Genomic DNA, 16426 nt, shown 5'->3' on the forward strand with positions numbered 1-16426 from the left:
CTGAGTTATTCTACACAGTTTAAACTGAAACAATGGCGGGTATTCATAGTCCGTTCTTGTATTTAAGATCATCTTAAGTATACTCTTAATGTATTTATAACCAATCACAGAGCCGTATTAGCTTCTTAAGACAACACTTAATATAATTTTGAAATAAGAATCGACTATGAATACCGGCCTAAGACCGATTTACCATCGTATCGACGATTAAGCCCCGAAATTCGTTATCTAACTCCGCATTCCGCTGTCTCGAGCATCCCTCGCGCTGTTTTACGCATTAGTCATCGGCTTCCCGTTGCCGCAAGGCGAAAGGCGATTCGTAATGTAGTCGAGCCCGGCTGCGAGCAGGTATGTTTTGCTTCGCTCGGGCGACCACCGCGAAGTCGCCGGAGCGGCTGCCGATTTCCACGTAGCGCGCTGCAATCGGCGATTACGCGAGCGGCCGGCGATAATCGCCGCTATAATCGTCCTTAATACGAATCGACGAACTGCATCGAAGAGAGTGAGGGGAGAGCCGGGAAATTCGTTGTATCACGATGAATCGATTGTTTGGAAGCGGAGTGCCGCGCGTTTCGTTGAACGGAATCTATCGGCTTCGTTGAGAATTCGGTGAAACGGGGCAATTAAAATTTTTAATCTCTCGGGGCGACACGTCTCCGAGCAATGGAAAGGCGCGGCGCCTTCCCTTCGCGAGGAAAGTTTTTCCGCGGAAATTCCGCGATAGCGCGGGACGCGATTCCGGCCGGCGATTGCGGGAATTGTGCGGGGCGATAAAAAATATCACCGTGGGGGAGATTGCCAGCTATTTGCGCCGTTACCCGGGATAACGCGGGCTTAAGGGGATCGTTATCCGCGATCCTTAACTGAAATTTAGCCGAGACGGCGGACGGAACCAGTTTGGGAGTCGGACAATCCGAGAAGGAAGGAGGGAAAGAGCTTGTCCGATTTACGGAGGAACGTGATTTAATCCTCCTCGCTCGTACGAGACATAAAAATGCCCATCAAAGGATCCTACCCTGGCACTCCGGGCGTCCCGCGAATTAGATTAGCGCGGTTGAACGAGCTTATCTCGCCCCGGCACATTGTATGACGGTAAACATTATATTGCGCGCTTAATATCAAGCGTATCTTATAAAAATAGCACATTTCACGGACGTCCTCTCTCAGCTGGTCGTTCAGGTGTAAACGTGGCAGGGGGACGTGGCAAGCTTATTATTCTCGTGCAAGCCGTAACGCGTAAAGGCCGAATCGGACTAGCAATTGTTGACTCGGAGTGAACTGGCGATTGACGATTATTCTTTAGCCAATGAGAGCGAAGCAGCGATTTAATCGGCTCTCATTGGCTAGAAGACAATCGCCAATCCCGATCCAATCCGAATCAGACTAGCGATTGTCGACGCGGATTGGGATTGGCGATTGACGATTGTTCTTTGGCCAATGAGAGCGAAGCAGCCGATTTAGTCTGCTCTCATTGGCTAGAAGTCAATCGCCAATCCCGATCCAATCCGAGTTTGCAATTGCTAGTCTGATTCGGCCTTTACGTATCCTTCGCGCGAGACTAGATTGCGTACTCTCTAAAAGTCAATCAGATTATCGCTGAAAACAGTGAATAGTAATTGATTCATAGTTATAAGTATACTGCGATTTGTAGTGGTACATGTATAACTGCAAATCAGTGACTATTCACTCTTTTGACCACTGATTGATTTTTGGAGAGTAGGAAAAATACACGCGAGTTCGCCGATAATCCGCGCGAAATTCAACAAAATGGACAGATCGTGGTCGGAGCCCGGATCTCAGGCACGACCCTGAAAACCGCCGCTCGGACGCGCGAGGCGAGGTTCGGCGCGAGCGTGTCCCTAGGTAAGTAACCCTTCGTAACGCACAGGGCCCCGCCCTACGTCGACCTCGCTCGTGCCCCGTGCTCCCTTCTCGCTCCTGGTTAGGAGAGCTGGAGTCGTCGGCGGCAGGGCTGCCACCATGCCGCGGGCCGAGATCCCGGGGCGCCGGGTCTCGCCCGTTACATCCCTGCCGCGCCCCTCCGACTCCGTTGTCGGTGGTGCTCATTCTTTCCCGGACGGTCGAGAGGCGCGGATCGAGAGTGGCGAGAGGGAGCGTTTTACCGCGGGACCGGCGCGAGAGAGGAAAAAGCGAGGGACGACGAAAGAGAGAGAAAGAGAGAGAGAGAAAGAGCCTTGACGGCCGCTGCGAGAGCGCGAGGGCAGATCTCTCTCGCGAGACACCGGCCGTTCGGGTGTCTTCCGGGGAGCGTCGCGTTCGGAACAAAGGAGCGTCTCTCGACGGCGAGCGATATCTCTCGTTGTTTGCTGCCGCCGCTGCTACCCGGCGCGCCGCGAGAGGAGCCGATCGATCATTAACCCGAGCGTAGAGCCCGGCCGGCGCGCGTAGTCCCGTGATTCGTCCCGATTCGCGTGCACGTCGTCGCCAGTCGCCACCGCGCTCCGGCCGCATCCTTCGCCAGGAACGTTCCGCGAGAGGAGGAGGAGGAGAGAGAGATAGAGAGGCACACGGTCTCGCCGCCGTTCCCCGGTGCGCCCTTTCACGATTCTCGACCGAGGCATCGACGTGTACCCGCGATTTACCAAGGAGAAGAGGCAGACGATAGATAAAAAGGTGAGAGAGAGAGAGCACGGTGTACGGGGTGTGTGCGTGCGGAGAGAACGAGAGACGGTGAGGAAGGAGAAGACCGGGAGCGACGGAGGGGACGGCTAGCGAGGCAGAAACGGAATAATATAGAGAGAGGAGGGAACGAGGGAAGAAGAGAAAGAGAAATAGAAGCATCCTGAAAGGACGGACGAGCGAGTGAGAGAGAAAGAGAGAAGAGCAGCGAGGGAGAGGGAACCGACTCGTTGGTACGAGCGAGCAACGCATTGGTGACAGAAAGACGGACGGACGGAGCGAGCGAGCGAGCGACCGACCGACCGACCGACAGACGGACGGACGCGGCTTCCCCTCCGCTTCGTTCTCGCCGCCAGTTGGTTGCGCGTTACCGAGCCAAGTGGATGTGCCCGCGATCGTGCTCCCGCCTGGAAAAAATAGTCGCTCGTCGTCACGCCGCAGCGAAAGTGAAAGAGAGAAAGAGAGAGGCCTCTCTTCTCCCGCGCGCTCGCCGGTATCGCCGTGACAGACACGGGAGCGTCCCGTCCGTCGCCGTCGCGGGTACACGCGTGAACCTGTGAGACGCCCGTGGAAGCGTCCCGCATCTCGTGCCGCCGGGCCGTGCGTGGTCCGAGTAGAAAGGTTTTTTTTTTACAAGGTGCATCGCCAAGTGCGCGTCGCCGGCAACGTACATATATACACCTGCCGCGTCTCCTCGCAGCGGGGAAAAGACCTCTCTGAGATTCTCCGAGAGGTGAGTACTGTAAGAGAGAGAAAGAGAGTGAGGTGCGACCGATCGTCCGGCGTCCCGGCATCGTTCTCCGCGCGCCCCGCGCGATCGATCGTTTCGCGTTCTCTCTCTCGTTTTTCTGCCGCGGAACAAAAGGGAGCCGGTATTTTCGCGGCGGGGCCTCGCCGGAGTAACTGTTGCGCGCCCGAAGAAAGTTCCTCCTCGCGGGCAGCCCGCGCGTGCGTGCGCGACGCATCGTCCTGGCATCGTCGCCGTCCGCCGGCCGGCTCTCCCTCGGCGGAGCCGGCCACCAGGAAGCGCGGCGAGGCGCGGGAGTCGCGACCGGGTCCTCGACGGGACGCGGCCTCGCCGCAGCGCGCTCCGAGGCATCCGGATTTCGACCGGGCGTTCGTCCCCTCCCCGCGCCATTTTGAAAATGGGCAAGCCGGAACGGCAATCGATATAGCGGACGGCGCCAGCCGCGTTGCGAGGGGGACCCACGTCGGCGTCCCGCTCGTCCTTCCCCGAGGACGAGCCCCCGCGAGGCGAGTCGCCGCGGCCGGCGCGGGTCGGCTCCGAGAATCGAGCCGGTGTGTGTACTTCCCGGGTTTCGTCCAGTCATCGTGCACGGACGAACGATCCCCTCGAAGGAACGACCGGTCGTTACGCCATCTTGATTCCGTGCCCCACCATCTGCTCGGTGGTCGCGCACTTCTTAACCCCCGAACGAGCGGGCCGTGCACGCACAGCGCGGTGCATTAATTCGCATCGGGTCGTATATTGTCGAAAAAGCATCTACCTGTGTTCGAATAATCGAGCAATTTTTGGTCCATCCCCGAATTATCACCCGGACGTGCTCCGTATTTACGTACGCGCGATTTCCAGCGGCCGACCTTTTCCGCGCGCGCTCGGGATCGCGCAATCGCGCATACCGCGGCTCCGTGTGCTCCGATGTTCCTCGGCCGCGCCGCCGACATTTCGAGTCGTCGCGGACGGGGACAAAGCGAGTCGGCATTCACGCGGGGCGTATTTCGCGGAATTGTGCAAAATGCGTGAGGCCCGGTCTGCAACGAGTTTGCTGCTCCTCGATCAGAAGTCGGGACTGCATATCGATCTTTTTTTCTCTCGCCCAGTTCTGACTGTTGCAATTAATGTCCATTCTATCCATTTCTACCAATGGAGATTAATTTTTATCTCGGTCTAACTTCCTTTTTATCTTTTTCTTGTTCGAAGGCCCGGTTTCATTAAACGTCGCTTTAACTTAAACTTAGTTTAATTTACGTTTGTCTCTTCCTGAAGTAATAGAAAGAGACAAAGAACGAAATAAGCGAAGCCTAAAGTTAAGCAACGTTGGTGAAACCGTACCTAAACAGTTGGGAAAAGATGGAAAGTAAATGAAACCGAGATCAAAGTTAATCTGCATTGGTAGAAACAAGCATAAGGGCCACTATTTTCAACGAATGTTAATTCTATCCCACCGTTAAATTTCAATTTCTATTACTCCGGTTGCCACTCATTGTCAGTTCCTAATGGCCATTCTGAAATTGAACGGTCGATTAAAGGGTTAGCAGACGTTGCAAATAGCGGCCCTAACGATTACAAATTATTATGGACCGGACTAAACTAATATAACCAATAGCTGATTAGAATTTCTACTATACGCTCTGGGTGCCTTCCAGCAAGAGACACAGATTAGCGCAATGCAACACAGAGATTAATTTCGGCCTTGTTTAATAATTGGCAGACAACAAAGAGAAAACGATTCACTGTGTTACACGGTGTCGCTTGTGTGCGTTGCTGGAAAGCACCCTCTAGGCCTTTCCGTTTCACGCATGATGCGCATGATGCGTCATTAATTTCTTTTAAACAGTTAATGAATAAGGATAACAGATGCATCATGCGTGAAACGAAACGCACATTCTACAGGCCTGTGTCCACGATGCCTAGAACTTGGTTCAACCATTGTGTTCTAGCATCGAGAACACAGGCTTTAACGGAAATGCTAAACAGACCTGAGAGTGATTTTCGTGACCTACGCGCCTCAAAAAATGCGAGTCATGGGGAACCGGCCTGATTCCTCGCACACCTCGTCGCACGGGCGGGACAAAGAGAGCTTCTCGAAGTTATGTACAACGGAGCCCAGTTGTTTTATCAATCGAGTATTTTTAGCTGCGATTTCCTATTAATCTCCCGCATCGAGAATTGCCGAGGGGGAAACCGCTGACCAAAATCTTATACACCAATGCCCACTAATGCCCAGTGGGCATTACTTTATCTTATTATCTTCTTTTATCTCATTTATCTTGGTTTATCTTATTTTATCTTATTGTATCTTATTTTATCTTTATAATGCCCCAGCAAGACGTAATGCCCAAAAAATGCCCTAGTAATGCCCAGTAATGCCGCAAATCTGTACACCACAATGCCCTCAGCGGTTTCCCCCTCGAGAATTGCCAACTGGATAAGAATTCGACCGATCGGATAAGCTTGATTTTAATCCATTTCATTTTTACTTCGATTGAATCCTAATCTTCGAGTTGCATCTAATCTAATCTTCTTTCTCGAAAGCCCGTATTGGACTACGGATTGGGATTGAGATTATATTGAAATTTGACTAGTCAGAGCGAAGTGTACTTAGTGAATGTTAGTCTGACTGGTTAGTTCTCGATCTAATCTCAATGTCGATTTGATACAGGCCTTAAAGGCTTAGGCTACATTAATTGATCTCGTATCGAGGGAAGAGTGGCTCGATCGACTTGACAGTGGAATAATCGGCCGCGATAAACCGCCACATGTGTGCTTGGAAGCTCGAGAGATCTCTCGCGTTTACTCGCGGACCAGCCTTGTGCAGTCGATAGACTGGGAAAAGGGCGAAAGACGGGGCAGAGCAACGCGTAGGATACGTATTCTTGACGGTTCTCTTTTTCTATGGCCGCTCCGTCGCTTCCCTTTTCTCCCTCTCTTTCGCTTTTGTGCCGATTTTGTATGTACAACAGGCTTCTACCTGCAGTCAGGGAGCGATTGTTGCCGCTCGGGGAAACTAGCGGAGAAAGACCCGAGGTAATGCCGATCCTTCGGAAACGCATCTCGGTCTCACATTTTTTTTTTCCGTTCACGGGTGACTTTTTGTAACGTACGTTTTTATTCCTTCGGCCGTTTTTGCGACAAAGAAAACTACTCGACCTCGTACAATTCGCCGGTAACGCTCGCATTTGCATCCAGTCACCGTCGCGCAACGGCGTCGTACGTTATCGTCGATTATATGTTTCCGTTAATTAACATCGCGTGAGCATTGTGTGTAAATGAAGACGACGACGCGGAAGGCGGCGGCAGCGGCTTTCCCGCGAAAATCCGCTCGCGGCGAGGAGAGGCGTCGGTGCGCCTGCACCTGCACGCGTACGCTCGTTCCTCCGTGGCCTCGCCAAACGCACCTCTCGCGCGCTTCGCCGCCGCCGCTCCCCGATGCAACGCGCCCCGCGGCCTCTCCTCCGCGCGGAACTCGCCGCGACCCCCTCGATCCGCGCCCCGCGATCGGCAGCAACCAGTTTCAGCAACGGCGGCGGCGACGGCGGCAGCAGCGTTCATGCGATAACGGGTCGTTAACTTGCCCACATCTGCCTTTTTCTCCTCCGAGAAAGAAAGGAGGCGGGTTTGCTCTTTATAGCGCATTCGGCGCTGAATACAATTCCCGGTTGAGATCGAGTGCCGCGGTCTCCTCGCGCCAGAGAGACGCCGTGACTCGGGTTTCGACATCGGTCGGCGCTAATCGAGTCGCCGAGGCAAAGAACTCGCCGAGAGATCGATGTCGCTCTCTCGCACGTCGCTGGTTTATTTGCGTGCCGATCGTGCTAATTTTGACCGAATTCCCCCGCGCCGTTCGCCGGCGCGAACCCGTTTCCGCTTTGTCCGGCTTGTCGGCTCTTCAGGATCCCCCGCCTCCTGCGACTTTATTGCGCCCCTGTTGCGCTCCGGTCGCGTGTTTACACGGACCGAGGGGGTGCACGCGCCAAAAATAGGTCCCCATTCTGCGGCCTGGTCCGCAGATACGCACGTGCGCGCGTACTCGTACTTTTTCAGGCCCGCTAACCTTTCCCCGCTTGCTCCTGCGACGCGACGCGATGCGGACACGCTCGGGTTTTCGGCGGAGCGGAGCGCGAGCACGTGCGAGCGCGGTATTCGCCTGCTCACGCATGCGGGACACACGCGTCCCAATCGCATACGGGCCCGCGTCTGGTGTGGTTTCGACACCTATTCTTCCGCGCGCGCGCGCGGCTGCGTTATTCTCAATTTCGATAACGGCTGCGAGAGAAAGAGCAGATGTCTTTTTTTTTCCCTCGGCACAACGAAACAGGGTCGGCACAATGAAGCGGGAGAACGAGACGAGGAACAAAGAGGAAGAATACGGCTCGCAGCGCTGTGTCTATATTCCTAGCTAATCACAATGTCAAAGTGCCACCTCAATAGACGGAGGATCGGCTCCGTCCGTCGCTGTTCTCTTTGTTGCGCTTGCCATCCGATGTTGGTAGCCTTCCTTCGGCCGCTGTCTTTAATGATTATATTTGTTCCTCCTTTATTCTATTTCGGTCTCTTAACGCGCGTGTCGCTTTCCGTCGAGCTGAACCGTCGAATTAGACGCGTCAGGCGCGAGGAAATAATGGCTGATTGATTGGGCGTACAGTTACACAGCCCGCGCGCGCACGCACGCACACGCACATTTCGCGCCCGTGGGAATTGGGGGACGGGCGCACTTTCGCACGCAGTGTCGTAGAAAGGAATTTTTTGTTTATCGCGGAGAGAATGCGCGTGTCATTTGGAGCATCGGGTGAGTCAGCGGGATGTGACATCGACATGAAGTGTTGAGTCAGGTTGCGGGCGAGCGTCTCGCCGTTCGGAGACGAGGGAGTGTCCCTGATTCGCGCGCGAGGATCAGCTTGACGGCGCCGACGCGAAACTTTCGGGCCCCGGTTGCACCAACGTCTCTCACGTAATCTTAACTTTAGGGGATGCTGGAGTGATTCTGCACTTTTTACACCGTTGCTCCTAGAACTGCCAATTCGTAAAAACATTTGTGTAATATACAAATTATGTGGCTTCTTCGTACAGACCGACAGTGTTCCACCAATCGGACTAAATCAGAGAACAGCGTGGATCATTGAAATGAAATTTAGTTCGATTGGTGGAACACTGCTATACTGCTATACAGATCATTTTACTGACTATGAAATATTTCAAGAGATATTTAAGACGATCCTTAATTATAAGAATTGACTGTAAACAAACCTTAGTGTGCACTCAGTGCGTACTAGTGCAAGCAACCGAATTCGCTATAAGAAACGAAGACTGAATTAAGCTATAATAAAGTTAAGCGACATAGGTGCAACCGAGCCTTAAGGCCTGTGTCCACGAACTGGGAGTTGGACCAAGTTTTAGCATCGTGGACGCAGGCCTTTACTCGCAGGCTCGTGGAAATTCCGCGAGTTGTATTCGACCGGTTAAAAACCTTTGATCGAGATCCACTGTGCCTCCGCTCGCGAGCGCGGCGAGAGCGAGAAGAGCGCCTCCCGGATCGAAAAATCCGCGCGCGAACGCGCGAGTCATCGGCGCCCATTAATGCACCTGCGCAACCTTGAGATCGCCGCGAGGTATCCAATTTTCCGGCCGTTTCTCGTCGTCGTCGTTTCATTATAGTCCCATAATAGCTCGTTTCGTTCCTCCTCCCGGCGCACCGCTTATCGTTCGCGTTATCGCCGACGAGGAATTCTCTCGCACAACGACGGCCGACGGCGGTCGTTGTGTCGCTGTTAACGCCTTAATAGACGGCATCGACCTCTGAATGCGCTTATTAATCAATTGAGCGATACGAAAGAAATCTCGACGCTCATTACACGTCCCCGCTTGTGCGCTCCGAGCGAAGCATAGCACGGGGAAGAGAAGAGAGGAGCCGTCTCGTCCTCGCCTCATCTCGCGTCTCGCATTCACGCGTCTCTCACCTGCCGCGGAATCGCGACTACCGCGTAAAGCTCGCGGAATCCCATCATCTCCGATCGCGACCGCAGGCTCTCACGGCGCGCACTCGACGCGCCTTCTCGCGTGCGCATTTCCATCTCCGCGGCCTCGCAGCGGCGCGCAGCGCTGTTTCACAACGCGCGCCGCGAAACTATTTATTTGAGGGGAGAACGCGCGTCGTAAGAAAATCGTTACGACACTACCGTCGGATTTGACTCGGTCAGTTTTGTCAAGCCTGTCGGGCATCTTGCCTATTCTCTTTTTAGTCATTGAGAGAGAGAGAGAGAGAGAGCGCGCGAGGAGTGGTTTTATAAACGTCGGCTTGCAACATTTCGTCAAAAATATTGTCGAATCATTCCGAGCGAACGGAACCTCGGACGTGTTAACGCTCGTCGCGTTCGCGAGTGAATATCGGCGCTTTGAAAATTGCTCCGCGCCGAGTCTCGGCGCGAGAGGAGGGTGGCGCGGGCCTAATAATTGCGTGGCTCGCAATTTACCGAGCGCTAAGTGCGCGAAGTCTTAAAAAAAAGTCTTAAAATGCGAAAAGTTATCTGTTCAATTATCGTTACTCTTACGCAAGACATCTCGCATTACCAGTTTCTCGCGCAGTTCACGCTCCCCTCACCGAGGACGATGTGGATGCCCGCCGCGATAATAGGACCGTGCGTGAGATCGTTAATACGAAAGACAGGGCGCGGCGGGGAGAGGGGAGGAGAGAGAGACGGAGAGTTTCGAAACACAAGAAAAATAAATAACAATGTAAGAGAGCATATACATGCTCCGCTGCATGGATCGACTCCGAAGAGCGCGCGCGTCTCTCTCTCTCTCTCTCTCTCTCGCCGCGCGTGGCGGTGAATTTCCTTTCTCCGCCGGGACTATTTTTATCGCAGGGAACGCGGAGAGAAACGCGAAGTGCACGCGCGCCCGCTCCTCCATGCGCGAAACAGTTGCGACGGGCGATCGTGTTTTTCCAGAGACGCGGGCCCGTTCGGCGACGTTTATCTGGCGACGCGGAGTCCCGACGATGTCACACGCCTCTAAATATAGCGGCGCGTCCGCGATACGCCTCCGTGACCTTCCTCCGCCACCGGAAATTCGCGCTTGGAATTATGATTAACGCGACGAGAGCGAGACGAAGGGAGGGAGAGAGAGAAGCCGAGAAGAGAACTCGAAACGAAGTGCATAACCGATTTTCCTCGGAGGCGATTTTCCATTTCCCACGTTCTTCCCTCGTGGATGGACACACGTGTGATCATCTACGGAACTTGCCGTGCACACCAAGTGGAGCTATTTCTTACCGTAACGACGCTCCGCGGGACGCACGTGGTCCCACGTGGTGCACACGCGAGCGCGATATGGGATAACATAAATATTTGTCGAAACTCTTCCTGCCGCCGCCCGATATAGCGGGCGCTAATTACGTCTCCTTGTTTTTCTATTTTCACGGATGCTTCGACGATGATTCTTCCGGCATGCGGGATCTCCAAAGACCTGTATCCAGGAAGAAATAAAGATGCTGGAACCTGGTCCAAGTTCTAGTTTCGAGAGCTTTTATGGAAGAGCTGCAGGTTGATTGGCTGCACATTTCTCGGAGCCTAGAACTTGGACCAAGTTCCAGCCTCGTGGACGCAGGCCTTTTAGGCGGCCACGCGTGATTCTCGGGGATGTGCGCGCCTGCGAATAAAATCGACCGCGCAAACGGGACGGGGGAGTCGATATCCTCGTTTACCCTCGGCAAAGCTGCACGAATTACTCCGCTAATTCAGGAAGAAATAAAGATGAAACGGCGCGGAACGCCTCCCTCTCTCGGCCGAGCTTTTGTGCGGAGTCTGCTGCAACGAGTTCCGAAAATTCGGCTTGTGGGGGAACATCTCATTTGTTAGCCCACAGCGGCGGCATCGCGTTCTATTATTTCCGGAGAGGCGAACCGTAATAATAGCTCCCGTGCTCCGCCCGTGGGTGACGTGGATCCCTCTCGAGAGATTGTCGTCTATTATTTATTACAATCTTTACGCAGGAGCGCCACTTGCGCGCGCGAACTTGTCGACAAACGTCCGTTCCCGACGCCTCCCGACCGCTAAACCCCGCCGCCGAGTGGTGACGGGACGTGTCAAAAATTACGCGGGCGGAGCTGCGAGGAATTCTCGCGGAGGTAACAATGTTGTGTCATCGCGTTTCCGTCTCGGGATCCGTCACCCGGCGCGCCGCGCGACAGCTAGACGCGCGGCGCGCCAGCCGATACACGGCTACGACGAGCGAGGTGCAATGCACCGTGAATAGGATACCTTGAAACAAATGGCGTTACGCGGTGACAGTGATGACGTAGCTGGGCGGCCGCGCCTCGCGTTAACGCGCGGTTCTGTTCTCGCGAGAACGAAATCCAATCGCCGGGAGAATCGACTTTACATTACGGTTGCAAATCATAAAGAAAAATATTTATCCACAACGAGTCATAAGGCACTAGCCAATCAGAGACGAGGAAATTTATAGGCAATCATTTGCCTGTGAAACGATGAAAATATTGGGCATACGATTGGCTCTGAGTGGTCAATCATAAGTTACGTATGAGCTATAAGTCAGAAGGATTGGATTTCGGCAATCTTCTTATGATTGCCGCGTTCCGACTTGTGAGTTCCGACTTATGTCTGCTAACTACTGACTTCCGTCTCATTGTAGACCAGGCTTTAAGGGAATGCTGGAGTGATCCTGCACCTTTCGCACTTTTTGCGTCTAGAACTGTCGCTCAGTTCACAAAACATTTGTGTAATACACAAATTACGAGGCCTATAATTAGTAAAGCCGCATAAATTGTATATTACACAAATGTTTTCATGAATTGACAGGTCTAGGAGCAAAGGCGCGAAAAGTGCAGGATCACTCCAGCATCCCCTTAAACTGTAACTCTGACTTTCGTTCGTTCAACGTGACTCGACAGGGAATGCGCGAGTTGATTCGAGAAACGGAATCACCGCTAGAAAGCAGAAAGGCAATTTCGCCGTGCGCCGCGCGATGAAAATCGCCTCGTTAACGGGACTTTTTTCCTCGGCGAAGATCCGGAAGGTGCGCGCGATGAAAATTCAGACGTTACCTGGTGCCGCATACGTAAGATTTCCGCGTATAATCGCGAAATTTAGGTATCTGACGGAATAAAAGTGGAAATGGTACAAGTAAGTGTACAATAACGGCGTGACATCACGACAGATACGTCGAGATGAGAGCCGTTTATACTCGATAGGAGTTATTGACTTTGAGCACGGGCTATCGAGTTTTTAAACATTAACGTCAAGTGTCGCGAGACGTTTAAAAGATTATCAGATATATCGGTTACGAGGCATTTTATACACAGCGGGTGAATTCTGTGCGGTTACGTCGAGAACTGCGTACTTCAAAGCGAAATAAAAGTGTGCTAATGTTGATAGTGCATGTGCTTGTTTGCTCTTTATCTATCGCTATTTCTATTGAACCTATCTTACGAGAATCTCGGTTTTATATGTGTCAGATACAGACGTATCTTACAATTCATTGCGACTGAAAATTAGAAGAACATTTAATGATATTGATAAATTTTTCTATTAATGACAGAAATGTCTATAATACATTTTACAGTACGTTATAAATATTGCGATTGATAATTTAATATTGAATTGATATTTAATGAGATGAAAGGTTTGTCCACGGAAAATCTTGGCTTAAATGGGATATTCTTAAATTGAACTGTTATAGTTTCTGCAATTTCGAACAAGAGAGCTCTGTATTCTGTGAGAAGATTTATAAGCTTATAAGTGTTCTTTCTTCTCTTCGCTCTTTCTCTCTTGCTGTAACGGTGTTACATGGAGATACGGCGTTACAGAGAATTGCATTTCACAGAATATATCCCTTAATGTCCCCGGTAGAAATGTCGTGCATTTTTTTAGCAGTTACTGGACACAGTTGCATTAACTTGTGTCTTAGTAGCTCTGAGAAGTAAAGCTACTTAGGATACACGTCAGGATGTAACGTTTTCCCCGCGATTACTGCGCACAAAAGATACGCGAAATATAAACCCAGTTACTAAACAAAAACAGAACAATAAATGAAACATTCAATGGTAAATGTCTACGCAAACTGCGTATATTTTCACCAGGAAAACTGCTTCAGTCATTAAATAAAACTCCATCAGGTTTTTATCTATTTTCTGTGCAGTTATACTGTCGCAACCACGGGGGAAACCGCTGAGGGCATTGTGGTGTACAGATTTTCGGCATTGCTGGGCATTGCTAGGCATTTTTGGGCATTAGGCCTAGCTGGGGCATTATAAAAATAAAATAAGATGAAATAAGATAAAACAAAATAAATAAGATAAAGTAATGCCCACTGGGCATTGGTGTACAAGATTTTGGTCAGCGGTTTTCCCCTCGGTCCCAACTAATGAGAATACAGTAATACTAGACAGTAGCCGAAGGGTCTTTAGGAAAATTGCATACATTTCTGCCAAGGGTCCGTCAAGGCATTTTCATTGTAAATCGATCCACCTGGAATCAAATAAGAGAATGGTTTTTCCACAAAGAATGACGTTTCCAATCGTTTCTCTCCCTCGAGCTGCCTCGCCGACTGGCACACAAAGGACGACCTCGCGTAAGTTTAGTCGCGACCACAGATGCGTTACGCACCGCGGCCGTCAGCTGCTCGCGCGCGCGTGCGCGCGTACGAGCGGCGGCGATACGTGCGTGCGTGCGTGCGTACGTGCGCGCGCGAGCCACGTGGTTATTTAAATGCTCGTTAACGCGCGCACAACAAACGAGTGGCCTAGGTGAGCCTGGCTTTTAGCGCGCCTCGCCACGCCGCGCCAGTTTTTCGCAGCCGTTCCCTCGGTACGGCGCGTTTCCGCTTTCGTTACTGGCGAAGCCATCGCCGCGCGGTACCGTTACCCTCGCTCGCGCTCTTCGACGTCTTCCAGCCGAGCTATTTTTCTCCTCTTCCAAGGATAATTAGAATCGTGACGACGGCGTGTATTTCTGCTCCCTTTCGAGTGCCACAAGTAATGCGACAAGAGCGACCTGTATTTGTTCGTCGGTGACGCGCGTCCCGAACTTGACGTCTCTGCAAGTTCAACGCCCTAAAATGGAAAGATAATAGCGCGAATAATAGCTCGAAATCGACGTTGGATATTTATCTCGATCAAAAAGCAATACAGTCCATACAGTTTTTTGCGACATAAAACAGTTAGGTGTATTAAACGCTTTGTAACAAATGATAGCCTCAATAGTGTTGACAAAAATGCTTTCACGCGTTTACTGGCAATTCCACGCTCTTTTTTCGCGTTTCAGCCGAACACAATAACGGAAACGAATACAAGCGAATCCTTGGGTAGGACAATGCCTAGTTGTTTCTCGATGGAAGAAGTTTTCCGTTGTGCTATAGCCGTTGTTCTTTGTTTTCCGAACTGTGTCTTCCGTACGACTTTATTATCGTTCAACCGCTCGACATTGTCGCGTACGATACGAATGAATTTTTGAGGAGACGTTTCTGGCAAGAAAGAGAGATCTGCACGAAAGTCGCTATTAATTACGAAGGGCGTGGCTGTGCGAATCGCCGAACGTAAATCTCGCTTATCAGATCGAATCTGGCGCAGGTGAACGTAAGTTGCGTCATTTTCGAATCGCGACCGCTGCGTTTCAGATTTGTTTGTCCTCATAACCAGATCCTCGTTCGTCGACGCGAGCGAGCTCCGAGAGAGAATCCCCGATGTATCTCTGCCACGGTGAAAGTTACTCCCGCTCCTCCGCGTATCGCGAGACGGATGAACTTATCCGCGGCGAAACCGCCTGTGCAGATCGACGCGTGTAACCGCGTCAAATTGCAGAACGAGCGCAGATTTGCCAGGCTCTCCCGATCCCTCGACTCCACTTCCCTTCGCTCTTTACCTGATCGTAGGGTAGGCCGCGTTAGCGTTACTTTTCGCCGTGCCTTGGATAATTTGGCGAAAAAGAACTTAATCAACTCTCTCTCCCGCTCTGATTGCAGGCCAGTTTAGCTGGACGCCACCTGGTACCCAGAGAGCGAGTGAGATAGAGACAGGTGGCACGACACGGTAAGAAGCAAACATGGGAGCGAGACAGAGCAAGAGGTCCGTGGACATAACGACGACGCCGAAGAAGGAGGGGATACCCGCCGAGGGAGGCGTCGTCGGCGACGCGGCCGCACCTGGCGACGGCAAGCTGGAGAGGATCGAGGAGGCCGACACGAAGCCCACCACCAACGGCATAGCACCGCACACGGACTCCGCCGACGATAAAGAAAAGGACAAAGATGAGACTACCGAAAAGGATAAGGAGCCGGTAAGTCCTTGTCGCCTCGTCGACTTATCTTTCAAGCCGAAATATTCAGGAGTGATTTTAATCGCGCGATAATCACTTATACGTTCATGAAAACTCTCTGAAAACTTGTAGATCGTTAAATTCCTTGAAAAGGACGACAAACCGCTTGGTCGAAACGTCGGAATTAAATAAATAAACCATCTGTCAGCCTAATGTCGCCTAACAATTCTTTTTATCGTTATACGTTTATCTTTGCAGGCTTTAATTTAATTGATGAACGTAATTTCACATTATACTTTTGCGAGAAGATGACAAAAATGTGCTCTCTCCGCCGAAGGAATTGGAAGCTCGCGTATCTTTAATTCAATACTTTGTTCGTTGTTCGGTTTAACATCGGCGAAAATGAGAATGAATAAAATTAGTTTGATTTGGAGCCTCATGATTATCTTAAAATCATGTCAGTCGTATTAGGGCCAATTGTTTGCGCAGGTGAATTGCCTCGATTCCGGTCCGGGCGGTACGATCGTATTTACCTTCGACGTTCTTACGGCGATAATTTTTCGTTACGAGGCGTAGATTGATAGCGTATTAGCACATACGATCTCGTTATTAATGAGCATCCTGCTCCAGAGAAAACCACACTATTGACTCGAATTTCCGGCTTGAATGATTACACACAAGCGCGCCTGTCACCGGGCAGATCGCGGGGCTTGTCGATTACGCCTATCTCGATCGTTTCACGCGTATAATTATTTTTCCTCGAGTGCGAAGGCAA

At 51.6% G+C, this 16426-nt stretch overlaps 1 protein-coding gene across 3 annotated transcripts in view; it reads left to right on the forward strand.

Moving 5' to 3' along the window:
• The window catches only part of LOC105567840 (neurofilament medium polypeptide), a 110272-nt gene that overhangs the window by 45470 nt on the left and 48376 nt on the right, over positions 1-16426 (forward strand). For 2 of the 3 annotated variants that reach the window (XM_012023049.1, XM_012023051.1), the window contains exon 2: positions 15359-15672. In XM_012023049.1, coding sequence (XP_011878439.1) covers positions 15439-15672 — 234 coding nt within the window. In that variant the 5' untranslated portion in view covers positions 15359-15438. Of the gene's footprint in view, positions 1-2834; positions 3374-15358; positions 15673-16426 lie in introns of those variants that run through there. The other variant, XM_012023050.1, reaches the window with a different exon arrangement.

The sequence above is a fragment of the Vollenhovia emeryi genome, unplaced genomic scaffold, assembly GCF_000949405.1.
Source record: "Vollenhovia emeryi isolate VEMERY1.0 unplaced genomic scaffold, V.emery_V1.0 DF939133.1, whole genome shotgun sequence".
NCBI classification, from domain to species: Eukaryota; Metazoa; Arthropoda; class Insecta; order Hymenoptera; family Formicidae; genus Vollenhovia; species Vollenhovia emeryi.